The following is a 25,597-nucleotide window of genomic DNA, read 5'->3' as shown; positions in this document are numbered from 1 at the left end:
GGATCCTTAGACTCTTTTAGGTTAATATGAGTCCTCTACCACACAAAGAATACTACACATAACACACAGCACAATGAATGTTATTTGATAATGATGCAGATGCCATCCTCAAAATAAACCATTTCCAGGGAATAGGAGGAAAAGCAACACAGTAGGGGTTCCCACAGGCCAAATTCATCTTCCTGTAACTAGAAACCTTTCAGTTTCAGAGAGGAGATAAAAGTGACCCAGAAACAGAGAAATGAGTCTTTTGATAAGCAGCAGCTGTATTTAATCACTAAAATTATCCTGGACCTAATGGAAGAGAAAAGGTCTAAGTTAGAAAGGGGTGGGGCTTTTTCTCCCTCGCTTATTTTAGAAGCAAGTAGAAGTGAATGAAGAAAACAGAATCCCTAAGGTCAGACCACGGTAGAGGCTCCAGGAAGAAGTCCCCTCTCCTTCCTGCCCTTATGTCCAAGGTCACTGTCCTCAGGAATCCAAGCATGCTGCTCTGGAATAAGGCTGCCCCATGATGCCTTCCGCCTATGCCTCCAGAGACTCTTCACTCTGTGCCCCAGAGGGTTGGTTCTCCTCGTCCTCTTCATCAGTGGCCTGAAGAATCCTCAGCAGTTTGAGCTCAGGGTTCCAGCCTGTTCTAGAAGTACTGTTTGGGGTCCTCTCTTGGGCTTCCAGCAAAATCTCCATCTGAGTCCTGATGTCCTTGTTAGTGCATTCTACTGTGGAAAATTCAGGACCTAAAAAAAGACCCAGCCATTAATTGCACCTGTAGCCTTCTCCCAACTAACTGAAAAATCAAGACAGAAAGGAAGGGCTGGAATATCTTTAGGACCCTTCTGAGGGATGAGAGCTCTGCCCTCCAGGGAGGTGAACCATCCTGGTCAGCACAGGTTCAGCTCTCCCTGTCCTCCGTCACTTACTAAGGTTCCTCCACCCCAGTATCTTACTCTTCCTACCGGGGAAGGAATCCAGGATTTTCTTAGTGCAGTCCATCTGTGGTCTCTCTGTGGAATCCTGAAATTCATACGTGTAAGGAAACTTGAATCAGGACTTTAGGAAACAAAGGGCTTTTCTAAAAGATGCTTTTCTTGGAGAAAATAGTATCTAAGACAGGACAAAATGCCACCTCCTGAGACTGAAGAGAGACGCTTGTGTCACGCATTCTTTGACCTCCAGGCTGACCAGATGAAGGCAGAACCCAGTTTTCCCCCATTTCCAGCTGTCAACTAAGGGTAGACTGCCTCCAAAGGTGGCTGCCAACAATTCCTCGCATTCCTGTATGTACATGCTGTTCTTTCCATCAAGAGATGGAGTTGATTTCCTCTCCCCTTGAATCTGGACTAGACTTGTGATTTTTTTGACAAATAAAATGTGGCAGAAGTGATACTGTTCCAGTTCCAGGCCCATCCCTAGGAAAGTGCTTTCATGAGATTACTATGCTGTCAAGAAGCCCAAACTAGCCACATGGAGAGGCCTCATAGAAGAGAACTAAGACAATTTGGCCAAGAGCCCCAACCCAGCCTCCAGCTGAATGCAGCTGCATGAGTGACCTTAAGCAAGACCAGAAAAACTGTCCAGTCAACCCACAGAACCATGAGAAATAGCAAACCACTACGGTTCTGCTTTGGGGTGGTTTGTTATACAGTGACAGACAACTGAAACAGCCCTAGCACAATGGCACTCCGACACTCTCACCTGTTTCAAAGTGGGGCCTTCTATCTTCATCTGCTGCTGCTGTGTTTTGTCACTTTCCCGACCTGGTACAGTTCTGTGACCTAGTGACCACAAAATCAATGCAGTTCTCTTCTTATTGGTATTTCATATCCCATTGTTGAACTTCTAGTTGATCTCTAGTCTACAGGTGACTCCCCATCCAGGACAATACAGAACCTTAGAGGCAGGTAAAAGGGAGTTAAGCCCTCTGAGTTCTACGTGTGATTCTGTTCACCTGGGACTGTGACCACACCTATTACAGAATTAGTGATTAAGATAAAGTCTGTATTAAAATATCCAGGATTCCTCCATGAAACCTAAGGGGCAGGTGCCTGTACATCATAGCAGCAAAAGAACCCCTAAGTCTACCTGTTCAGTCTATGAACACTGCTCTTACTTTCTGTGCCATCCCTACGTACCTATATTGGCTTCTGAAAATGAACATCCTCCCTCCCAAAAAAACTCTAGATCTATGATTCTTTTGTATCAGATGTTTCCCCAAATAGTCCCTAAATGCACTTTTTCTTTCCTTTCTCAGTTTCCCTTTCTTTAAATGAACATCTTCCAATCTGCCACCAGAGGTATGATGGTAAAGGGGACGCTGATCGAGGAACTCCCTTGCTCGGCACGGGTGTTGGCCCCCTGACAGAACTAGCCCTCACCTGAGCCGCACACTGGAAGCACTGGGGCATTCTGAAAACCACCGAGGCCTGGATACTAACACCAGAAACTCTGATTTGACAGGTCTGGGGTGCAGCCTGGGTTTTAGGGTTTTAAAAGCTCCTCAATTGATTTCAGGGCACCGTGAAGGTAGAGCATCACTGACCACCACTGAGGATGAAGATCAAACATCTCAGCAGGCTCTTCGGCCTGACGTACCTCTCTCCCTTAAAAGCCTGGCCCCGCCGCCACGCCAGACTGCTCAGTGCTCCTCCCCGCAGCCATGCTCCTCCAAGATGCCTTTACCCAGCCTATTCCTGTGTCCAGGAATTCTCGTCCATACTGGGAAAACCCTCACACATATTCAAGATCCAATGCAAAAATAACCTCAGGACTTCCCTGGCAGTCCAGTGGTTAAGACTCCATGCTCCTAGGGCAGGGGGCACGGGTTCGATCCCTGGTTGGGGCACTAAGATCCTGCATGCCACACAGCGCGGCCTAAAAAATTTTTTAAAAAAAGAAACAAAAAATCATCTCTTGAATGAGGCCTTTCTCAGCTCAAGGAAGACAAGCCACTGCTCTAAGAACACAATTCAAAGGGCCCCCCAGTCATCCAAGCAAAGCTGCTCCTATTGGAGGCATCAGGAAGAGGAACAGAAGGCACCAGAATGAAACTCAGGGGACTGGCGATCACCCTGGATGCAGGGCTAACCTTGGACAAGTACCTCTGCCCCAGTTCTGTCTACCTCCCATGTGAAGGTCAGGAGCCTTCTTAGATCTTCAGGTTAGAAGACACTTTAGGTATCAGAGAGCTCAGTGGGATGGGAGCTAAACAAAGAACAGCATCCTTCTCAGGAAACATCTTACCCGAGCCCTCAGTGCCCCAGGGTTGCAGAGTGAATTCTGATGATTAAACAGTTATTTTCACATTACAGACAGCAATGTCCAGTCTATTTAGGGCAGAAGAATCTTCCAAGGTTTAGGGGGATTCTTTCTCCCATTCTGCACTCAAGCTGAGAAACGTCAGAGGGACCAGGGCAAGTATATCCTTCAGCTCAGACATGATAAGAACTCCAAAAAGGGGAATCTCTTATCTCTGGCATGAACACCACAGGAAAAGGATCGTCTGTCAAGAATTAGCCCCCTGACTGCTGGATGGGGCTAGATAGTGTGAGCTTCCTGAGACTTTTAACCTATGGCTGAGAAGCGGCTGACTCCGCTTCCTTAGAACTCTCATGGCCCTCTGGTGAGGGACCCTGGCTCTTCCCTGCCTTACTGGCCGATGAGCCCTCAGGGCTCTTCTCTTCAATAACCTGGGCTAGCTCTTCATCCTCAAACCGCTGCCTTTTCTAAAGTAGAACCTGAGCGGAAAGTGACTCTGACTCATGTTCATGGTCATCTCTCAAATCCCCATGTGAAGCAGACATCTGGCCCAGCTCGCTTGCTTAGTAAATATTTGATGGAAGGATGATACATGGTAGACCAGCCAAACCAAAGCATTCCAAGGGGAACTCCGAGCGCCTGATAAAGGCAGGTCCTCAAATGACAAACGTGTTCAGCTTTTCCTGTCCTCAGCTAGGTCCTGGGATTCTGTCACTCCCAAACCCATACATTCTCCTTACCACAACGTGGGTCATAAACCATGGCACCTGAACGTTTATGCGAGGTGTTGTGGCTCCCTGGTTCACTCTTGGATTTCTTTTTAGCCTCCTGAAACCCACATGAGGGGGAACTGAATTAGGACTTTTGGAAGTGAAGAAACCTTTTCAAAAAGGGTTTAAAGGAAGGAAGTTAGTATCTATAACCATACAGGAACTTTGTATCTACAACCAGCAGACAAAAGGGAGAATCCCATCTCTCATACGTCCCTTCCTGCTCCAGGCTTCACCCACTTGCTCCAATCCCAGCAGGTCCTAGGGGTCCCCTCGCTGCCACTCTACCTGTTTCCTAGTAGCTGTCTTCACCTTCCCCTGCTGCTGCCGCTGCTGCTTCCTGTAACCTGGTGACCAGAGAGCCAGCTCAATCCTCTTCTCCCTGACAGCTCCCACCCTTCCGCGGGGCTGCTTGCTGTGCTCTGCTACCCAATGGTGACACTCTCTCTCTGGTCAGGACCAAGCCAGGAGGGGGTGCTTTTTGAAGCTGCAGTTTTCTGAGTTCTACACATGTGACCCTATAAGACTGTGGCCACAAACATGGGACCAAGATCAAGTATCAGAAATGTGGGCTGACGGGGAATGGTACCTGGAGATCTAGCAGCACCAGAAAAACCTACCTTCTGTTGTCAGGTTATAATATAGTTTCTTCAAATGTTCAGGATATCTCAATGCTGGTCTCTAGAGAAAAAAAAAAAAGAAGAAGAACAGCTCTACTGTAGGTCTTTCCCTTTCCCAAAATGTATCCCCAAATGCATTCATCCATCTAGTCAACAAACATTTTTTGAGAAGCCAATGTGTGCAGCATTGTACCAGGGGCTCTGGATAGGGGAAAGGTGTGGGAAGCAAAATGCAGAAGAAATAGAGAACGCTGCTCTCCTTAAACCTCTCCCTGTACATTTGCTTTCACCTACATACAGCCCAGCCCTTCTATGGGGCCTGGATCCAGAGTGGAAGGATAGAAGAGAAAGAAGAAATAGAACGTTAACTCCTCCAGCCCTGAGGAGAGATGAGTTTGGACTTGCATACAGACATCTTCCTCTGAGGTTCCCTGGCTCTTACTTGCGGGGTGAGGCAGTGTACAGATAAATACATCTTAGCAGAAATGGCACTGTCAGGTCGGCTCTTTTCCAGGGGAGGTTTCTTTCTCATCATGGCCAGCTGTGTCTGCATCTCCAGATAAGGTACGGTTTTCCCTTTATCCAGCAAGAGGCTGCAGGGAACAGAGACAGCAGAAAGTCGGCAACAGCTCTTCTTGGCTGAGGAGAAAGAGATGAAAAGGCTCCACATTTGAAGACATGTCCACTCTGGGCCTTCAAAGGCCTGTACCAACAGGTGCTTGTTCGGTAATGGCTTTGAGATGCAAGTATGATAATTGTAGCTGAATGGATTAAGTGTTTACTATATGTCAGGCTCATGTGTTTTATACCACTGAATCCTTACCACACCGTAAGGACAGGTATTATTATCCTCATTTTGCAAATGAGGAAAATGAAGATTAAAGATGCTAACTAAATAGTCAAAATTCACAAAGGCGGTAAATTTCAATACAAAATTCAAAGGTTGTCTCGCTCCAAACCACATATCCATTCTGCCTCCCACTTACCCGTAACTCATCTACAGAAAGAAAAGCGTGTCTACCTCCCAGTGGAGGTTTAAAGGAGAGAAGATATGCAGTGTGCACAGGGCCTGGCAGATGGCAAGTACTTAATAAATGGGGGTGATTACTGTCATCACTGCACACTGATAAGTCCAAGAACTCAGTGACCAAGTAGAGTTGCAGTTTTCTCCCCTCCCTCCTCAGAAAGAGCACACTGCTTAGACCCTTCTCAGCTTCTGAAGAAAAGAAGATGCTCTGGCTCTCCCACAGGCTTACGTGCTACTTACTCCTTCAGTAGATCCTGAGGTAACATGTCATACTGGTTCCATAAAGGTACGCATTCTGAACTTAGTTGTTCAAACAAGTGTACTGGGGAGGGAGGAGGCACAATCATCCCTGGAGGTCCCAACTGTGTTTGTGGGTCCCGAGATGACTTGTGTTTCTGGAAGAGAAATGATGGAAAGAACTCCCTGAAGCACTCTTTTCAATGCCACTTCGTCCCATCAGCATTCCAGCCTCCCAGTACAACGGTGCCATGGGAAACTCTTGTTTCCAGACCGACTCCAGCATCCTCGCCTCCTCTACACTACCAGACCCACCACATTTTTCCTAATCTGGCTCTCCAACCCTACTGTTGAATTCAGATAATATGGGGATTAGCTGTTTTGTGTCATTTTTTTCCCCAAAAGGTTCTGAACAAATACTTATTGGCCAACTATGTGCCAGGCACAGGGCTAGGGCTGGGGATTCAGCAACAAACAAAATGGGCCAAGACACTATTCTCCTGGACATAGCAACCTGCCAGCTCTGTGACTTACCCAAGGCTACATTTATCCAATAAATGGCAGAATTAGAATTAGAAGCACAGGTCCATTATAACTTCTAGTCTGTTGACATTCTATTCCCATCACAATGAAAATTAGCTTTTAATCAACCAAAAATTCCCTCTGAATACCCAACAGTTCCTCCTAACATCTCTTCAAGGTGTTCTTTTACCTTCCTACAAGGAGGAGGTAGGGGAAAAGAGTCTCAGAGTAGAAGATGGTTTGGTAATTATTCCTTCCTTAAGAGGGGTTTTCTTTGGCAGATTTTGTTCATTTAAAGAGAGAATGGGGGGAGGGGGAAGATACCTGAAAGGAAAACAAAAATAAACTCTGCAGAGTAATATCATGAAGGTTTGGCCAAAACAGCAAACTTACCCCTGTAGATTTCTTTCTTTTCATCTCCCCATCCTGGCTGCGAATAATATGCTTCTTCTCAGCTGGACTTGAAATAAGAATAACCACAACTTATTCCCAAACATCTTAAACAGAAACATCAGGGATATGTATGAATGACGACCATGAAGATTTCCATCCTCCATTCAGTACTCTAGGACGGCTGGCTGGGAAGCCAGGGGTGCCTGCTTCCCAGAGGCTGCTAAAAACAAGAACCCCACCCCCACCTCGCCCTCACATCTGAACTAGGTTCCCCACCGTTCTCTCATATAATCCAGTTACTTACTTTCATAGTATTCATCCAAACTAGTAATTATATACTTAGGTGCAGCGATGTCTATAATGTCTGAATCCCACCACCACCATAAGACTGCAGGAGGAAGGGACAAAGTATTTAGTTCTCCACTGAATTCCACTGCTTAGCACAGAGGTGCTCAAATATTTTTTGCTCTGTCATCTCCCTCCTCCTTCTTGCCTGGAACACAGATATGATGGCTGAAGCTCTAGCAGTCAACTTAGACTTTGAAAGCCCCTAGAAAGCACCTAAGAAGATGGAAGCCATGGGCTAAGGATGACGACCCAAAAAGCTAGAAGGAGCTCTGGCTTCTGATTACCTCATGGAGCTGACATACTAGCCCTGGCCCACCCAACTCTGGGCTTCTTTTACATGAAAGGAAATAAATCCTTAGGGGTTTTTTGTTTACACCATATATATTCGCACACAAAATGCATATATAAAGAAGCATTCACAGGATTTTTTTAAAGAAAATAAAGTCTCATCATCTCTAAACAGTCACTCAAAAAGAATCTGAAAGCCTCAGCAGTCACGAAAGGAAAACCAATTTCTTCCAATGATTGTCAATATTAGCAAGCCTTTGGACCTTCGACAAATGATCTTCGTCACACTTGCTTTGTATACAAGTTCTATATATATGCTATTCATTTTGTACCAGTGTGCTAGTCCTTAGGGTTGAGACCAAAGATTCACAGGCTTCACTGAAAACTTTACTAGTTGCTGATGGCTAATAAGAAAAATTGATAGTCAGAAGGCATTTGTTTCTTAATCAAACCTCATAAATACATTGGGCCCTATCTTGTATGCTATTTACTGTCAGGTAGAATTTTACGTAGACAACTCCCAAAGCATGAATCTCAAAGTGTACCAACAAGAATTCCAGTGTAGCAAGAGGCAAATACAAGAGACCACAGCCTTCTGCTCTGCTTGACCTCCTGCTTCTTGCAATGAGCTAGCTAAAAGCAAGGTCACAGGGGACTTCCCTGGTGGCACAGTGGTTAAGAATCCACCTGCCAATGCAAGGGACACGGGTTCGATCCCTGGTCCGGAAAGATCCCACATGCCGTGGAGCAACTAAGCCCGTGTGCCACAACTTCTGAGCCTGTGCTCTAGAGCCCATGCTCCGCAACAAGTGAAGCCACTGCAGTGAGAAGCCCACGCACCGCAACGAAGAGTAGCCCCTGCTCGCCGCAACTAGAGAAAGCTCACGCGCAGCAACGAAGACCCAACACAGCCAAAAATTAATTAATTTTAAAAAAAGAAAAAAAAAACGAGGTCACAGAGAGAAGGTCTGCAGAGGACGATAGGCATTTGTAGAACACAAGAGTTGAAGACTCCCAAGTTCTCGACATGATACTCACCTCGTATGCTTCTCTGGGATCCAGATTACATCCGTATTTCCTACATCTTGAGGACAAGGCAGTTGTGTCTCATTCAAATTTAGCACTGATAGCTAAGAGAAAGATATAAAGCCTGTGTATGGCTTGAAGTTACCCACTCCTAATGGTATTCAGTACCAGGATAAGGACTGAATCATCATACTAACCAAAAGGTATGGTGGTTCAGAAGATGGTAAGAAAAAAATATTTCCCATCCCCAAAATATCTTCATACTATTCCTCCAAGAAACTAGGTATCAGTAAAGGTACTCTGCAAGAGTGAGCACTGGTAAGTGTATAGTCTCCCCTGCCTCCCTGCCACATTAGGGTAGCATTTAGCAACTCCCAACCCCACCTCATAGGAGGATACCTTGGGGCTTACCTAAGGGAACACTACTCATTCTGCCCACTGCACTCCAGAGACTTAGATCCCCTGAAGATAAAACAACACAGTCTGGGAGCAGGGAGAGAACCGATAGAGGCAGAAGCAAGTTTTCTACTTTTACAGCCTGTCTGCAATTATAAGCAACTACATAAAAGTTAAAGTCATAAATTTTTTCACATTTCACTATTTAGGATCCTAGATTCATAAGGAAATCTTATAAATCATCTAGTCTATACCCCTGGCAGGATTCAGGCAGGGAAAAAGAAAAACTATTAAAAATAAGGTTGTCCCCATGAAAAGGAACTAACTGGCTTGGGGGAACAGAGAAGACCTTTTTTGCACCATAAACCCCTTTATGCATTTTGAATTTAGAACCATGAGCGTGTATTATCCCAGACAATTAACTTAAAACTAATTGAATCTAACCCTCTCATTCTGAAGAGGTCAAAGAGGTAAGTGATTTGTTCATTCATCTTTTCAAACCCATCTACCCTCTCTTGGTCCCTTACACTCTCTACCACATGAAAAGTGAAGGATCTTATGGAAAAAAATATAAGGCATCCAGTAGGACTGCAAAAAATAGTAAATCTCTATTGTAGACAAGTAGAAGGGTTTTTTCCTTCTTAAAATTTAGCTCTTCTCCTAACTAGCTGTGCTTCAGCAAATCACTTCCTATCTGGGCCTCAGTTTCCTCAACTGTAAGATATATGAGATAGACCACAGCAATATTCTTCAAACTGCATTTGCAACTTATTCATAGGTCATGAAATCAAATTTTGTGAATCACAGCCTACACTGTTCTAAAATGAAATAGAATAGGATAGAAAATTTCAGAGTCTATCACTCATAGTTAGGGTAAAGATTGTTCCATGATATTTTGTTGTAAAGTGTATCTCTTACCATAGGTCATAGCTAAAAAAACTCTGAAAGTCATGAGTGTAGACGATCTTGAGGCTTATTTTAGATCTGACATTCCGGCATTCTAATTTCCCTGTATTATGAGACGACAGTGTTTACTTAGTAGCTGAACATGCTCTATGCAGGACAGAGGTAGGAAATTCTCACCTATGCCAAACTGCCACAAATCAATCCCACTGTGTCTGGGATTTCTAGAAACAGTATAACATGTAAAGGCATTAGCACAGAGCCTAGCACATAGTAAGGGCCCAATATTAGTGATCTTCATCTTCATTAGCGATCTTCAGATTATAGTCATCCTGAATGTTAAATAAAGGCAAATATTTTATTCCCACTAGTAAAGAGAAAATGCTGAGGAAGTACCTTTTGTAATCTGTGACTTACTTTGGGAGATCTGTTAGTACGGCATATTAAGTCTCTGTCAGGTAAATCCTTCCAAGGCCTAAAAAATGAGAGTTTCCAAACATGAAACAGAGTCACAAAAGACTTACTGGAATGATAAAATTAGTGCTATGAGGAAAAGCCTCCTACTTATCTACAGAAACCCTTGGGCTTAATTCCTACCAAATGAATGTAGGGTCTCAGCATCGCCTTAAGTTTTGTTTTTCCTGGAACAGCTTCCAGACATTGCACATTGCAAACACTTCACAACTATTTGTTGCATCAAACTGAATTCATAGCCTATGTGCTTCTCTCTCCAACTACAGATAGTTACATCACCATCAATAAAAATTTATTAAGTAACTTTGATGTAGATGTTCAAAAACATGCTAAATAAACAAAATGAGGCACGGACATACAATGGACTATTTTTCAACCTTAAAAAGGAATGAAATTCTGAAAAAATGTGACAACATGAATGAAGCCTGAAAACATTATGCAAGATGAAATAAGCGAGACACAAAAGGACAAACATTGTATGACTCCATTTATATGAGGTACCTAGAATAGGCAAATGCATAGAGACAAAAAAATTGAATAGAGATTACCAGGGGCCACAGGGAGGAGGGAAAAGGGAGTTATTGTTTAATGGGCACAGAGTTTCTGTTTGAGATGATGAAAAAGTTCTAGAAGTGGACAGTGGCGATGGTTGCACAAGACTGTGAGTGTACTTGATGCTACTGAACTGTACACTTAAAAATGGTTAAAATGGTAAATTTTATGTTATGTATATTTACCACAGTAAAAAAAAAGAATATCAACCCTTTACATTTTCATATCATTTGCTATTTTATTTTTTTAAAAAACATGTTAAATGTATAAATGAATGAATATTGCAAAGAGGTGTAAAATAAAGACCTAACTCCTTGGCCTGATTTATCAAGTCCTCCGAGACACAGGCCCCTACTTTTTACTCCAGCTCCCCAGCCTCATCTCTGACCATTCCTGCTCTCTGTTCTAGACACAATGAGCTACTTTCCTGATACGTAAACAATTTCCTCTTGCCTCCAGGCCTTTGCATGTGCTATAGTCTAGAACTCTCTTCCCGTGCATTACCCACTTATAAGCCCCACTTTACTAGGCTGCTCTGCTTTCAGGTCTAGGCACAGATACCATCTGTACAGAAGACAGTGCCCTGGGCTAGGAGCCCTACCTGTGTGCTTCCACATACCAAGGGGGCACTTCTCTCACCACACACATCACACTGAATGGTTCTTTGTCTCCCCAACTAGGCTGAAAGTCCCTTGGAGGTAAAGACCGTATCTTGTTTACCGTCGTATCCCCAGCGCACAACAAAGTGGCCCCGCTAAGATATATTTCTGAATTCAATGAGCAACTAAGCAAATGATGTCATAGTCTGCTTTGACAGGCCCTGACTGCAAGAAGCCACCATTTTCTCAGCGTTCAAGTCTCAGAAAACCAGAAAGTAGTCCTACCCTCTCCTATACTACCTTTTAGCCTAACAGAAACCATCAAGGGCTGCTTAAATCAAACAGGAAAAAGAAACCACTATAAGGGCCCTCATTAGTGTTTTGATTCCAGGCAACAGGGCCTTTGAATTTTAAGTCTACGTCTTCCACAGACACGCGTCCCTTAGCTTCCAACATCAGTAAGCTCCAACTGGGTGCCTAGACTCTATAGGAGATTCAAAAGGAAACCACTGCTTCTGCCTTCGAGAGCTTACAAATAATTTCATACTTAAAAATAAAAGATAAGAAAAATAGTGTATATGGACACAGTTTTCTCAAGACCCACAGAAGCTGATGAGATACTCCCTGTTATGAGTTGAATTGTGTTCCCCAAAATTCTTATGTTGAAGTCCTAACCCCCAGTATCTCAGAATTTGACTGTATTTGGGGACCTCCCTGTGGTCCAGTGGGTAAGACTCCAAGCTCATAATGCAGGGGGCCCAGGTTCAATCCCTGGTCGGGGAACTAGATCCTGTATGCATGGCGCAACCAAGAGTCCGCATGCCACAACTAAACAAGTCCGTGTGCTGCAACGAAGATCCCGTGTGCCACAACTAAGACCCGGCGCAGCCAAAATAAATAAATAAATAAATAAATATTTTTAAAATCTTTGTTTAAAAGAAAGGAATTTGACTGTATTTGGAGATAGGGTTTTTAAAGAGATAATTAAGGTAAAATGAGGTCATATAGGTGGGCCCTAACCCAATATGACTGGTGTGCTTGTAGGAAGAGATCAGGACACAGACACACAGAAGGAAGACAATGTTAAGACAAAGGGAGAAGATGGCCACCTACAAGCCAAGGAGAGAGGGCTCAGAAGAAAACAACTCTGCCAATACCTTAATCTTGGATTTCTAGCCTCTAGAACTGTGAGAAAATAAATTTCTGTTGTTTAACCCACAGTCTATAGTACATGTTTTATGGTAACCCTAGAAAACTAATACACCGCCCCCCTTTTTTAACCAACTCCTACAAGACAAATAAGAATACTTTCTTGGACTTCCCTGGTGGCGCAGTGCTTAAGAATCTGCCTGCCAATGCAGGGGACACAGGTTCGAGCCCTGGTCCGGGAAGATCCCACATGCCGTGGAGCAACTAAGCCCGTGAGCCACAACTACTGAGCCTGCACTCTAGAGCCCACGAGCCACAACTACTGAGCCTGTGTGCCACAATTACTGAACCCTGCATGCCTAGAGCCCGTGCTCCGCAACAAGAGAAGCTACCGCAATGAGAAGCCAATGCACTGCAACGAAGAGTAGCCCCTGCTCGCCGCAACCAGAGAAAAGCCCGCACATAGCAACGAAGACCCAATGCAACCAAAAATAAATAAATAAATAAATTTCTATTAAAAAAAAAAAAAAGGGCTTCCCTGGTGGCGCAGTGGTTGAGAATCTGCCTGCCAAGGCCGGGCACACAGGTTCAAGCCCTGGTCTGGGAAGATCCCAAATGCCGCGGAGCAACTAGGCCCGTGAGCCACAACTACTGAGCCTGCGCGTCTGGAGCTTGTGCTCCGCAACAAGAGAGGCCGCGACAGTGAGAGGCCCGCGCACCGCGATGAAGAGTGGCCCCCGCTCGCCGCAACTAGAGAAAGCCCTTGCACAGAAGACCCAACACAGCCAAAAATAAAGAAAGAAGCTTTCATTTAAAAAAAAAAAAAAAAAGCACTAGTGTTCCCAACAATTAGTTTAAAAAAAAAAATACTTTCTTTCTGTTTCCCACTGACTATTCATCACTCCTTTAAGTGAGGTTTTTTTTTTGTTTTGTTTTGTTTTTTGCCATGCCATGCAGCTTGCAGAATCTTACCTCCCCGACCAGGGATTGAACCCCGGCCACAGCAGTGAAAGCGCCGAGTCCTAACCACTGGACCACCAGGGAATTCCCATTAATGTTTTGTTTTTAATCTAGCTTTCTCAAAGTCTACTACATGGGCAAAGGAAGTTAACCCAGAATTTTGAGGTCGTAAGCCCTTTAAGGAAGATTCCATGATAATTTACCTGCGTTGAAATTTGGAGTAAAACTTTGAACATTGAGACAATAAAGAGTGAGCCTTGGGGAAGGTAAATCCTGATAAATGACCACAAGCAAGTCTCTTGGCCTGGAAGCAGGAATCTGCCATGTTTACAATGGTGAGCACTGGGAGTCTGTCTGAAAGACCAGACCAGAGGAAAACATGTAACATGTCAAAAGGGAGCCAAACAGAAACAATTCAAGGATCTTGTAAGGAAGGAGACAGGGCTGCCTAATTCACCTTCAGCATCCAGAGGAGATCTGCGGGAGGAATCCAGAATTCGAGGGTGGCCCCTCTCGATTCGGCGGAGAGTTGCCCAGCATTGTGGGTGCTGACAAACAGCCAGGTCACAGGTAGTTTCATCCCACTGGCTTTTATCTGGCAAGTCCATAGCTACAAATGCTTTAGGACAAAAGCCAATCTTGCAGCTTTCTAGCCCTCTGGAAAAACAATCACCACATAATTAGGGAATACTATACATTAGCCACGCAGTCCAGATATTAAGTTGCACTCAAAGCATGAAATATTTCTATTGAACCATATAGATAAATGGTGGTCACGGGATAATTAGGAATTGGGTAACAAGCAAGTATAAAATAATCTCAGCATGGAGTAGAGTGATAAGAGTTTGGGTTCAGACTGACTCCAGAAGGTCTCCTAACTGACCACTTAAATTAATAACTGAGTGACCTGATATTTAACCAATCTGAGCTTCAGTCTCCTCAGCTGCAAAAGGATAGGATAAGTCTATTTCACAGGGTCACCACAACAATTAATTAATGGACATTAAAAGTTCTGGCATATAGTTCAAAATAAATATTAGCATCCTTTCCTTTTCCCCTTCATTAATCATTAGGGAGAAGATGCCACCATCTCCAAAAAGCCTTATCAAATTATAATTAATGTACATAGGACTTGAGTATCCTCAGATTTTGTTATACACAGGGGCTCCTGGAACCAATCCTCTGTGGATACTGAGCGACGGCTGAGGCGCAAAAGTACTTTAGATGGCTCAAACTTTTGGAAAAGATGCTTCAATTTTCAGTACGCTCCAGTTCTCACACAGGCGGCTAAAATACCCACCAGAAATGAATGGGTTTGCTCAAACAGCAAATCAGTCGACCCACAGTCGCATCAGAAGCCACTGGCTTTTCATTTACTGGCTGTATGCTCTTGGGCAAGTTACTTCACCTCCCTCAGCCTGTTTCCTCATATAAAGTAGGGAAGGGGAAATCCCTAAGTAGCATCATAGAAGCATTAAATAAGATAATGTACTTTTATGTATGATATATAACAGGTGCTCAATAAATGTTATCTTTCTCTCTCTAGAAATGTTTTAGGCAATCACTACCACTTGATCCCTAATAACTTTTTAAGGACAGTGTCCATTTCTTTTTTCTTTTACTCAACACATTTATTGACTACCAAATATGTGAGGGGAACTGTTATGGGCATAGAGAACAATAAAGAACAAAATAAGTCCCTGTTCTAAAGAGCTTATAGTTTAAACCAAAGATAGCAAACTATTGGCCTGGGATTGAACCTGGCCTATGATTTGTTTTGTTTGGCCTGCACTTTGAGCCATTATGCAAAGATGGAAATAGTCCATAATGTCCAGATTGCTGGCTCCTCTTAAAGATTAAAATATCTAACAACACAGGGGCCCAATTCCAACTAGATAGCAACTGGCTGGAGCTGAGCACTTCCTGACATCTTTAAACCAGGTGTATTCTAGCCAAGTGGACAGTTCTCCCACCAAACCCTATAATCTCTAACTGAAGCAGTTTCAGCTGCCATTTATCATCCCATTTGCTGTTGTTTTTTTTAATAATAGGGAAATATTTCTCCGTGTTCATGTCTCTGTCAAAAACAGGAAAACTAAGGGTGACCTGAGACAGCAGATTTCAAGAAAAAAAAGCATTTCTGCTTTGCGGGAGTGAGGACAATTGCTACAAATGTAATAGGAAAATGGTAGAACTTAAAAAGCCACTGCAGGGACTTCCCTGGTGGTGCAGTGGTTAAGAATCCGCCTGCCAATACAGGGGACAAGGGTTCGAGCCCCGGTCATAGAAGATCTCACATGCCGCAGAGCAACTAAGCCTGTGCGCCACAACTACTGAGCCTGAGCTCTAGAGCCCATGAGCCACAACTACTGAGCCCACACTAGAGCCCACACTCGTGCTCCGCAACAAGAGAACCACAACTAGAGAAAGCCCACGCGCAGCAATTAAGACCCAATGCAGCCAAAAATAAATAAAATAAAATAATTTTTTTTTTTTAAAAAAAGCGGGGTTCCCTGGTGGCGCAGTGGTTGAGAATCTGCCTGCCAATGCAGGGGACACGGGTTTGGGCCCTGGTCTGGGAAGATCCCAAATGCCGCGGAGCAACTAAGCCTGTGAGCCACAACTACTGAGCCTGCGCGTCTGGAGCCTGTGCTCCGCAACGAGAGGCCGCGAGAGTGAGAGGCTCGCGCACCACGATGAAGAGTGGCCCCCGCTCGCCACAACTAGAGAAAGCCCTCGCACAGAAACGAAGACCCAACACAGCCAAAAATAAATAAATAAATAAAAATTTTTTTTAAAAAAGCCACTGCAAAACCATGGAAATGTTTTTTTACTAGGAAAGATGCACTATGAACAATTCGATGAACTAAAAAGCAAATACAATTGTAAGAGGGTTTGTTTTTGAATGCGAATATAATGTTACATTATTCTTACAACCGGCTGCGTGTTGCCCTTTTGTTACCTGACCAGCCCGAATTGAGCCCCGAGGTCTAGTCATGCCCATCTCTATGTCGCCAGCCCTAGCACTGTGCTGGCAAAGTAGTCTGCGTTAAAAAAAAATTTTAGGTAACAGTTATTCTTAATACCATTACTACAAAGTCGAGAGGGCTAAAAAGATTAGAGGTGGCCATTCGCGCCAGCAGAGTTGAAAAAAGATTTCCCTCTTCGTTCCGCAAAAGGGAAGTGGGAGAATGCGGCCTCGGACGGCCGCGCTTCCGCGAAACCAAAGCAGAAGCCAAGCGGCCTAATCCCACAGAAAAACGCCACTCTTCGACGCGCGGTGAAGCGAACGATGGGCCCAGCCTCTCATCGGGAGGAGCCCCGCCCCGCCAGCTCAGTCCACGCCTCCGTCTCCCACGCTAGCCACCAGGCGGCGACGTCGCCAGGCAGCGGCGCAGAGCACTATGGGAAAGGGACGGAAAGCCCAGTGAGCCATACTTCATTTGCTAAGCAAGTTCCAGATATGGTGGTGGCGTGAAGCAGGGAAACGAGCCTGGGAAGGGACGCCAGGTGCCGGTGAGGCCGGACGGAAGCCCCTCGAGCCAAAACCATGGCAGCGTGGAAAGCTCGGAAGCACCGGCCACTGGAGGCGGAAGGGGGGCTGGAGGAGGAGGCAGGTTATGGCGCGCGGGGAACTGTGGGACACTGTGTGGGCAACGCGGGGCGCGACGGAAGCCTCGTTGGGTCAGACCGTGGCGACGCGGGAAGTCCGGACGCCGTAGCTGCCTGAAGAGGAGGTCCGAGGCCCGGGCCCCGGCCGCGGCAATGGCGGAGAGGCCCGAGGACCTAAACCTGCCCAATGCCGTCATCACCAGGATCATCAAGGAGGCGGTGAGGAGCTCCGGCTGGCGGATGGGCCAGGGGCGGACGAGCGGGCAGGGGAAAACAGGTCCTGGGCCGGTAGGTTTGCTCACCCCCGCTTTTCTCACAGCTCCCGGACGGTGTCAGCATCTCCAAGGAGGCCCGGAGCGCCATCTCCCGCGCCGCCAGCGTCTTCGTGCTGTACGCCACATCCTGGTGAGGCGGACAGAGCTAGCCGGAGCTTAGCTGGGCATAAGGGAGGCGTAAAGAGACAACCCCTCCCCCCACCCGGTTCGGAGTTCGTGGCCTGGAGCCCGCACACCCCAGTTAATTATGTTCTACCTCAGTGGAGAGAGGTTCAGAGCCCTCGTCCAGGGCTTGCAATCTCTGAAACAAAATAAGACAACAGTAACTTTGTACCGGTAAGGGAGGGACTTACCGTGTCACAAAAATCCATGCATGCAGGCTTTCTCATGCCACTTCTGGGTGCTCCTTTTCCCACCCACTCCGTACGCGGCAAGAGGGCATCTGACAGCCCTTAATCTTTCTTCTTTCAGTGCCAACAACTTCGCGATGAAAGGGAAACGCAAGACACTGAATGCCAGCGATGTGCTCTCCGCCATGGAGGAGATGGAGTTTCAGCGGTTCGTGACCCCGTTAAAAGAAGCTCTGGAAGGTAACTACCCTTTCGTTTTCTCATCCAAGTAGATGTTCATCCTGTATGACCTGCTCACCTGGCCCTGAGTCTTTATCAGCTTGGGTGCCTTTAAGTCTGGTAAGCAAGTATTGGATGTGACTCCGATGGCAGGCACCACCGCGTAACTGTTTTGTGGTGCTGGGCGGGTTATTTTTCCTTCTGTGCCTCAGCTTTTCCAGTTATGCAGTGGAGTTAGCTGCTGCAGTCTGGTTCAGCCTTGCCTCCTAACTCCCTCCCCTTCATCCTTACAGCTTACAGGAGGGAGCAAAAAGGCAAGAAGGAAGCTTCAGAGCAAAAGAAGAAGGACAAAGACAAAAAAACAGATTCGGAAGAGCAAGACAAGGGCAGGGATGAGGACAACGATGAAGATGAGGAAAGGCTGGAGGAAGAAGAACAGAATGAAGAGGAGGAAGTGGACAACTGAAGAGGATGGGGAGACGCAGCTCGGAAGGTACCACTCTGAAACGCCGTACACGTTTGTGTGAAGCTTTTTCGTGCTGGACAGAGTAGTCTTAGGCAGAAGATCGAAATAAAAACTGAATTATCATGAAAACCAGCGCTTCCCAGACTCGGAGCATCTGAGTAGCGGAATCCTGTTTTGCTTAATCAGTCTCAAGGTTATGACTTTTTGGCAAGAGAGATTCTGAACAGCTAATTTAATTGGTCAATTTGATCTCTCTTGTTTACTTACACGTATAGTTAGGCAGTTGTTGATCCCCAGTTCCCTCCCCACCCCCCAAAAAAAGTAATAATAACTTCCATGCCGCCGACTGTGTTCCAGATCATAGAGGCAGTCAAGGCTCAGGAAAAATTGGGGTTTGATCATGGTCAGCCTATTTGATTGTACAGTATTTGGTCATACTAGCTTATTTCAGGTGATCAGAATGGCTTAGCTTTAGGAAATTATTATAAGGGTTCGAGAGAACAGTGAAATCTGTTCTATTGTCTCCTCACTTGACAGTAACATTAATTGAAGTTTGGTTTCTACAGAGCCACTTGGCTTGGACCCCTTCTGTATTGCCTATAGGCATGTTACCTGCTTGGGTGGCTATGTTCTTGGCACATAACGCTTTTAAATCAACAGAGTAGAATTAGTCAAGCAAGGATGCCAGTGTCTTACTCTTGTAAAACAGATGGTTTAGTCTTCAATGCACCTCACTGCCTGCGACTGTAGAGCTTCAGGATTTGTTGTCACCTCCTGGAAGGTATAAAATTCCAGGCTTTCTCTTCTTGTAGTCCATCTCCTAGACTAGTGACTTGGCTTTTCCAGACTTTATTTCTTCTAGGCACAACTTTCTCCCACTGTGCTCACCTCCTGTCTCTGTTCTGCCTCTCCTCTGCTCCCCATTCCCACTTTCTCTGTCCCTCTTTTTCTCACTTCTCCCAATCCAGGAACTTGGATGACCTGCTTAATATCCCAAAGTGTGGTTTCCTCTGATTCCCTAGTTCTAATCTCATGTCTTTTAAAAATGATTTTGTAAACCTTTCTGAACCATAAGGGAAATCTGATGGTGCTCAGGAATCTAATTCCTCCCCTAACCCATCCCCTTTAACTGCTTCTGAAGTATCTCTGTTGACCCTTCCTAGTTTTCTTCTCTTTCCATTTGGTGCTTCGAGCACTTCTTTGTTCGTCTCTAAATTGAGTGCTTGGAGGTTGAAAGGTAGTGAAATGTAGTGTGACACTGTTAATCTGTTAAATGAATACAGTGGAAAGTTTGTCGATAAGTGAATGAAGAATATTGAGAAAATTATAATGCTTTGTATAAATAAAAATTCCTGTTAAAAGTGATGACTCCTCTTTCATCCTTCTTGTTTGTAAGTGTGCTTTTGGGGAGGACCACTGACCATGCTCTATACAGTTCTTGGGGTGTGGACTGAGCCAGACCCTTATAAATATGGGATCCTGTGTCACCTTGGATGACCAGCAGATGCTGCTCATTAACAGGCAGGGGCGCTGCAGCTCTTCAACCACAGTGGGAGCTTCCCATGGCTCTGCTGGGCACCCCATACATACTAGATGCTCAACAACTCCAAACATTTATTGAGTCCCTGCTGTGTTCCTGGCACTGTTCTAAATGGTTCAAGTATTAACTCTTAAATCCTATGAAGGAACACTGCTGTCATCTCCATGATTTCAGCTATGACGCTGTATTACCTCTAGGTTACGTAACTGTTTCAAATCATATTTCACAGATAGATACACAACCCCAGCGATCATTAGGTCCAGTGGCTTTTTCCTTCTCCACAGCAGAAACATCGCTTTTTTTTTTTTTTCCTGTCTCTCACATTTATATTTGTATGAAAGACAAAGCTATTCAATATATTTGTTTCTTATTTCTCCCTTGAAATTTATATTGATGCTATTTCTACAAGTTAGTTACAATGTCACAGTATTATGTCTCTGGGAAGACAGCATACACTGAGTCCTTCATAGTTGGTTATTGTGCAAATGATTTTTTTTTAAATACACTGAACTTCAGTTTTAAATTGGCAGTATTAATACCTACCTTAAAAGGAGAATTTTGAAAGATAACAGAAGACTTTTAGCACAGTGGCATGTACACAGCAAGGCCTTGTTTTTATTTTTGTTTTTCTCTTCCGTACATATTTTCATTTCCCTTTGAATTAACAGAACAGCTTCAGAATAGGAAAGAAATCATTTTTATAATCTTGTCGAAGATAATCTGTTTTCTTTCATAATAGTAGCCTAAGGAGAATGTAAAGTCTGGATACATACACAGCATAACATTTGTACTCTGTGTGATAAATTAAAGACTAATCTCTGTGGCTTCTACTAGACATCATAGGCACTGTTATCAAGTATTTGATTGCTTTTGGAGCAGAAGAATATTATTTAAGGATTACCAAAAGTTCAAGTTTAACTTCAGTTTGCTCATTCTATATTAATATATTCATTTCTAATTGTATAATTTAAAATTTTTTAATTTACGTAATATTGATTTATAACATAGGTTTCGTGTGTACAACATTCTGTTTCTACTTCTGTGTACTCTACAACATGCTACCCACCAAAACTTTATTGTCCATTCATCACCATACTGTTGATTCCCTTTACCCATTTTTCCCTCCCCCTTGCCCCTCCCCCTCTGGTAACTCCTGCTCAGTTCTCTGTAGGTTTGGTTTGGTTTGTTCATTTATTTGGGGTTTTAGTTTTTTATGTTCCACATATGAGTGAAATCATACGGTATTTGTGTTTCTCCACAGGACTTATTTCACTTAGCTTAATAACCTCAAGGTCCATTCATGTTGTCACAAATGGCAGGATTTCATCTTTTTTTTTATGGCTGAATAGTATTCCATTGTATATATACACCACATCTTCATTATCCATTCATTGGTGGGCACTTAGGTTGTTTCCACATCTTGGCTATTGTAAAGAATGCTGTGCCACGATGAACATAAGGGCATATATCTAGAAATATATTGTTTCCTTTGGCCGTGCTGCACGGTATGTGGGATCTCAGTCGAACCTGAGGCCCCTTCAGTGGAAGCGTGGAGTCTTAACCACTGGACGACTAGGGAAGTCCCTAGAAATATGTCGTTTCTTTTTTTTTTTTTTTTTTAACGTGTCGTTTCTTAATTCCCATGAGCACCACTCAGCCAAGCCCTCAAGTCCCATCTGGACTTCTGTGGCTTCCTTTGAGCTCAGTTTCCTGCCTCATCTCTGCTTCCCTAGCTTCCTCTGTGTACTGCTTGCCAAGTGGATCTTCCTGGAACATTGCTATGTTGCAGTCCCTCACTGCTTTCTGTTAAGTCAAATCCATACCTAGACCTGTTACTCAAAGCCTGCTTAAGGTGGGCTCACCTGACCTTCTGTAACATGCTTCTACCCCAACAGAAGGCTCCAGTCAAGAATGAATCCCCCAAAGAACTCTCCTTCCACACGACCTTAGTTCTTACCAAACTTTGACTCCCTAAGAAAAATCATGTTTCCTGCGAGTGGGGACTATAACTTAAAACTATAGAATTCAAGGACTGGGGATTTCCCTGGTGGCGCAGGGGTTAAGAATCCGTCTACCAATGCAGGGTACACGGGTTCGAGCCCTGGTCTGGGAAGATCCCACATGCCGCGGAGCAACTAAGCCCGTGCGCCGTAACTACTGAGCCTGAGCTCTAGACCCCGAGAGCCACAACTACTGAGCCTGAGTGCCACAACTACTGAAGCCCATGCACCTAAAGCCTGGGTTCCGCGACAAGAGAAGCCACCGCAACGAGAAGCCTGCGCACCGCGACGAAGAGTAGCCCCTGCTCAGCGCAACAAGAGAAAGCCCATGCGCAGCAACGCAGGACCCAACGCAGCCAAAAATAAATAAATAAATAAATTTATAAAAAAAAAAAAAAAAGAATTCAAGGACTGGGAAGAATCTTTGAGGTCATCCGTCAGTTTTTCCCAACCACACCTCTCTCAATCCTGTAGTGGTATCCGGATTTTGAAGTTTCCTTACTAGGCCAAGGTAATGTTTCTCACCTGTTTTTAACCACAGCCCTTCATGCCTAGAGATTCTGATTTGGATTTGGAGGGTGGGAGGATTACCATCCTTACCCATGCAAAATTACAAAAAATCTCCTATTTTCACAGATGGGAAATTGAGGCTCATCAGAGAGAAGTGACTTACCACTAATTTATAAAAGCTGGGATTCCGTTCCAGTGGCCCACTGCCTTGCTTCTATTTCTTTTTTTAACTAAACTTTATTTTTGAACAATTTTAGATTTACAGAAAAGTAGCAAAGAGTATAACCGTCACCCAGTTTGCCCTCATGTTAATCTTACATAACCATGGTACATTTGTCAAAGCTAAGAAAAAACCCATATTGCATTTGGTGAACCAATTTTCTTTTTTGATTGAGATAAAATTCACAGAACATAAAATTAACCTTTTTTTTTTAATAAAGTTATTTATTTATTTATTTTTGTCTGCATTGGGTCTTCGTTGCTGCGTGCAGTCTTTCTCTAGTTGTGGCGAGCGGGGGCTACTATTCATTGTGGTGCGCGGGCTTCTCATTGCGGTGGCTTCCCTTGTTGCGGGCACGGGCTCTAGGCACGCGGGCTCAGTAGTTGTGGCTCGTAGGCTCTAGAGCGCAGGCTCAGTACTTGTGGTGCATGGGCTTAGTTGCTCCGCGGCATGTGGGATATTCCCGGACCAGGGCTCGAACCCGTGTCCCCTGCTTTGGCAGGCAGATTCTTAACCACTGCACCACTGGGGAAGCCCAAAATTAACCATTTTAAAATGAGCAACTCAGTGGCATTTAGCACATTCACAGCCACCACGTCTATCTAGTTCCAAAACATGTTCATCACCCCAAAATAAAACCTCATACCAGTCAAGCAGTTATTCCCCATGTTTCCCTCCCCTTGCCCCTGGCAACCACTAATATCTGGTTCTTTTTATGCTCTTCACAAGCATTCAGCCCAGTGCCATGTACCTATCTGGGAGGCACTCAATAAAGTGGGAGTTTGGGGTGTTTTTTTTTTACTTTTTATTTAGTAAGTAGAATATACATACTAAAAGGTGCAAATAAGAGTAGAGGTTGGTAAATTTTCACAACTAAACACATCTATGAAGGAATTCCCTGGTGGTCCAGTGGTTAGGACTCCACACTTTCACTGCCAAGGGCCCGGGTTCAATCCCTGGTTGGGGAACTAAGATACCACAAGCGGCACAGATGCAACCAAGAAAAAAATTTAATTAATTAATTAATTAAACATATCTATGAAAGTCACACTGAGATCAATAAACAACATGACCAGCACCCTAAAAAGAACCTTCGATCTCCCAGTCACTTCCTATCTCCCCAGTAGTAGTCACTATCCTGACTTCCAGCACAGGTTAATTTTGCCTGGGTTTGCACTTCATATAAACGAAATCATACAATATGTTCTCTTGTGTCTGACTCCTTTTGCTCAGCGTTATATTTAAGATTCATGTCGTTGCATTCACAATACTTTTTATGGATAAGAGTGACAGATTAAGGCAAAATTATATTTGGGGGGGTGCGAGAAGTGGGAACAGGTCTCTCAGTCAAGAATAAGAGTGACATGGGAAAAATAGATTACACCAAACAGCAACATTCTTAAATTTTCCACCCTGTTTGGGATCTTGGAGGTATCCAATGGTACTAATTATTTTTAGTTATCAATAAACTCAGAGATAGGAGAGGTATTTTGTTGTTGTTGTTTTTGGCCATGCCATGCAGCATGCGGAACTTCCCCACCCAGGGATTGAACCCATGTCCCCTGCATTGGAAGCATGGAGTCTTAACTACTGGACCACCAGGGAAGTCCGGGAGAGGTGTTATGAAAGACCTGCTGGGCAGGGGATCTAAACTGGGGGAAAAAATAAATAGTAATTACCTCTGTGAGTTGAAGGAATATGGTTCGCAGGCAATGAAGAGAAATCCCAGTGTGGCACGGGGCAAATTAATCTCCTGGCAATTGTTTTCCCAATCTATAAAATGAGGATAGTAACATAGTTGTCATCAAAATTAGATAAGTGAATGTAAAATGTATGGTACTGTCCCTAACTCTTTAATGCACAAAAAAGCATTACTTTCTTTCCACCACCTTCCTTATTGGAACACAGATCAGAACTCTAGCAGCTGGGAACTAAGCAGTGTCATATTTTCCCAGCATTAAGCCTCTCTGCCTCTTAGACTTGGAATATAAAGAGGTATAAAACAGGCTTGGGGTACAGATTTTGAGAAATAAAATCTGAGAATAAGTGTAATACAACCCTCTGACATCCTTCACAGTTCAAAGTCGACTTTTCAATAACCCTCCTCTCACTTTCACAAAGCATTTCCTGGGACTTCCCTGGTGGTCCAGCGGTTAAGACTCACACTCCCAATGCAGGGGGCCCGGGTTCGATCCCTGGTCATGGGTTCGATCCCTGGTCACGGGTTCAGTCCGTGGTCAGGGAACTAGATCCCGCATGCCGCAACTAAAGATCCCGCATGCTGCAACTAAAAATCCCGCGTGCAGCAACTAAGACCCGGCACAGCCAAATGAATAAATAAGTAAATATTTAGGGGGGAAAAAAAAGGAGTTAATTTGCTAGGGTATTGATCCTGACCCCTATTTCACTCATCTGATGCTACCAGTTCACCCAAGCCCCATAAGCCTCACCAGATCCCTCCTGCCCCATCTTTCCCCCCCAGACTTTTGGTCAAATCTCTCATTGTACCCATAATAGATAGACAGGGCTGATTCCCCTGTCAGACTTGGAGCCTTTCCAAAGTGCCCATGTCTTTCACATCACATCTCCCAAACTATGGCACAGAGTAAGTAAGCCCTGAGAAATTACGCTGAAATAAATTTTCTCTGAAAACTTGGAGGGCAGCCTGGTGCTGAACTCAACAACTTTAAAATGCTCAGTCCGCAAAAATGGACTTAGTTATTGTGTTAGGCACTATGGTGTTGTTTTAATGTCCTTGACATCTAATTATTCTTTCAATAAACAACTAGTGCGGGCTTCCCTGGTGGCGCAGTGGTTAAGAATCTGCCTACCAATGCAAGGGACACGGGTTCGAGTCCTGGTCTGGGAAGATCCCACATGCCGCGGAGC

At 44.4% G+C, this 25,597-nt stretch overlaps 2 protein-coding genes across 12 annotated transcripts; one reads left to right on the top strand and one right to left on the bottom strand.

The window, feature by feature from the left end:
• Positions 1–64: 64 nt before the first annotated feature.
• On the bottom strand, positions 65–24,401 carry C6H9orf43 (chromosome 6 C9orf43 homolog). Of its 10 annotated transcripts, none has more exons than XM_059925405.1 (14): positions 24,388–24,401; positions 13,974–14,173; positions 13,720–13,870; positions 10,200–10,257; positions 8,496–8,587; positions 6,822–6,888; positions 5,910–6,064; positions 5,085–5,235; positions 4,643–4,703; positions 4,311–4,369; positions 3,993–4,080; positions 1,693–1,772; positions 945–1,011; positions 65–734 (listed from the first exon to the last, which is right to left on the bottom strand). In XM_059925405.1, the coding sequence occupies exons 2-14, from the start codon at positions 14,122–14,124 to the stop codon at positions 523–525; spliced, it is 1,392 nt and encodes a 463-aa protein (XP_059781388.1). In that variant the 5' UTR covers positions 14,125–14,173; positions 24,388–24,401; the 3' UTR covers positions 65–522. The 10 variants fall into 10 exon arrangements, with proteins under 10 accessions (XP_059781388.1, XP_059781382.1, XP_059781383.1 ...); XM_059925399.1 differs by lacking the exon at positions 24,388–24,401 and adding an exon at positions 16,955–17,105; XM_059925400.1 differs by lacking the exon at positions 24,388–24,401 and adding an exon at positions 16,955–17,105 and having other exon boundaries at positions 954–1,011.
• POLE3 (DNA polymerase epsilon 3, accessory subunit) lies at positions 16,999–19,803 on the top strand. 2 transcript variants are annotated; one of them, XM_059925409.1, is made up of 4 exons: positions 16,999–17,347; positions 17,448–17,533; positions 17,875–17,993; positions 18,266–19,803. In XM_059925409.1, the coding sequence occupies exons 1-4, from the start codon at positions 17,282–17,284 to the stop codon at positions 18,436–18,438; spliced, it is 444 nt and encodes a 147-aa protein (XP_059781392.1). In that variant the 5' UTR covers positions 16,999–17,281; the 3' UTR covers positions 18,439–19,803. The 2 variants fall into 2 exon arrangements, with proteins under 2 accessions (XP_059781392.1, XP_059781393.1); XM_059925410.1 differs by lacking the exons at positions 16,999–17,347; positions 17,448–17,533 and adding an exon at positions 17,552–17,739.
• Positions 24,402–25,597: the final 1,196 nt, after the last annotated feature.

Source organism: Balaenoptera ricei, chromosome 6 (genome assembly GCF_028023285.1).
Source record: "Balaenoptera ricei isolate mBalRic1 chromosome 6, mBalRic1.hap2, whole genome shotgun sequence".
In the NCBI taxonomy this organism is placed as follows: Eukaryota; Metazoa; Chordata; class Mammalia; order Artiodactyla; family Balaenopteridae; genus Balaenoptera; species Balaenoptera ricei.
The sequence above is the reverse complement of the archived record's forward strand: the minus strand, read 5'-3'. Positions and strand labels throughout refer to the sequence as shown.

Bases quoted from the DNA above. Each gene is read 5' to 3' on its own strand.
- C6H9orf43 (XM_059925399.1), bottom strand. The intron at 13,871-13,973 runs GTGAATTAGGCA...CTGGTCTTTCAG, and splicing joins ATCTCCTCTGGATGCTGAAG to ACAGACTCCCAGTGCTCACC. The intron at 8,588-10,199 runs GTAAGTCACAGA...TCTTTCTCTTAG, and splicing joins GTACTAACAGATCTCCCAAA to CTATCAGTGCTAAATTTGAA.
- POLE3 (XM_059925409.1), top strand. From the start codon at position 17,282: ATGGCGGAGAGGCCCGAGGACCTAAACCTGCCCAATGCCGTCATCACC. The intron at 17,348-17,447 runs GTGAGGAGCTCC...CTTTTCTCACAG, and splicing joins CCAGGATCATCAAGGAGGCG to CTCCCGGACGGTGTCAGCAT. The intron at 17,994-18,265 runs GTAACTACCCTT...TCATCCTTACAG, and splicing joins GTTAAAAGAAGCTCTGGAAG to CTTACAGGAGGGAGCAAAAA.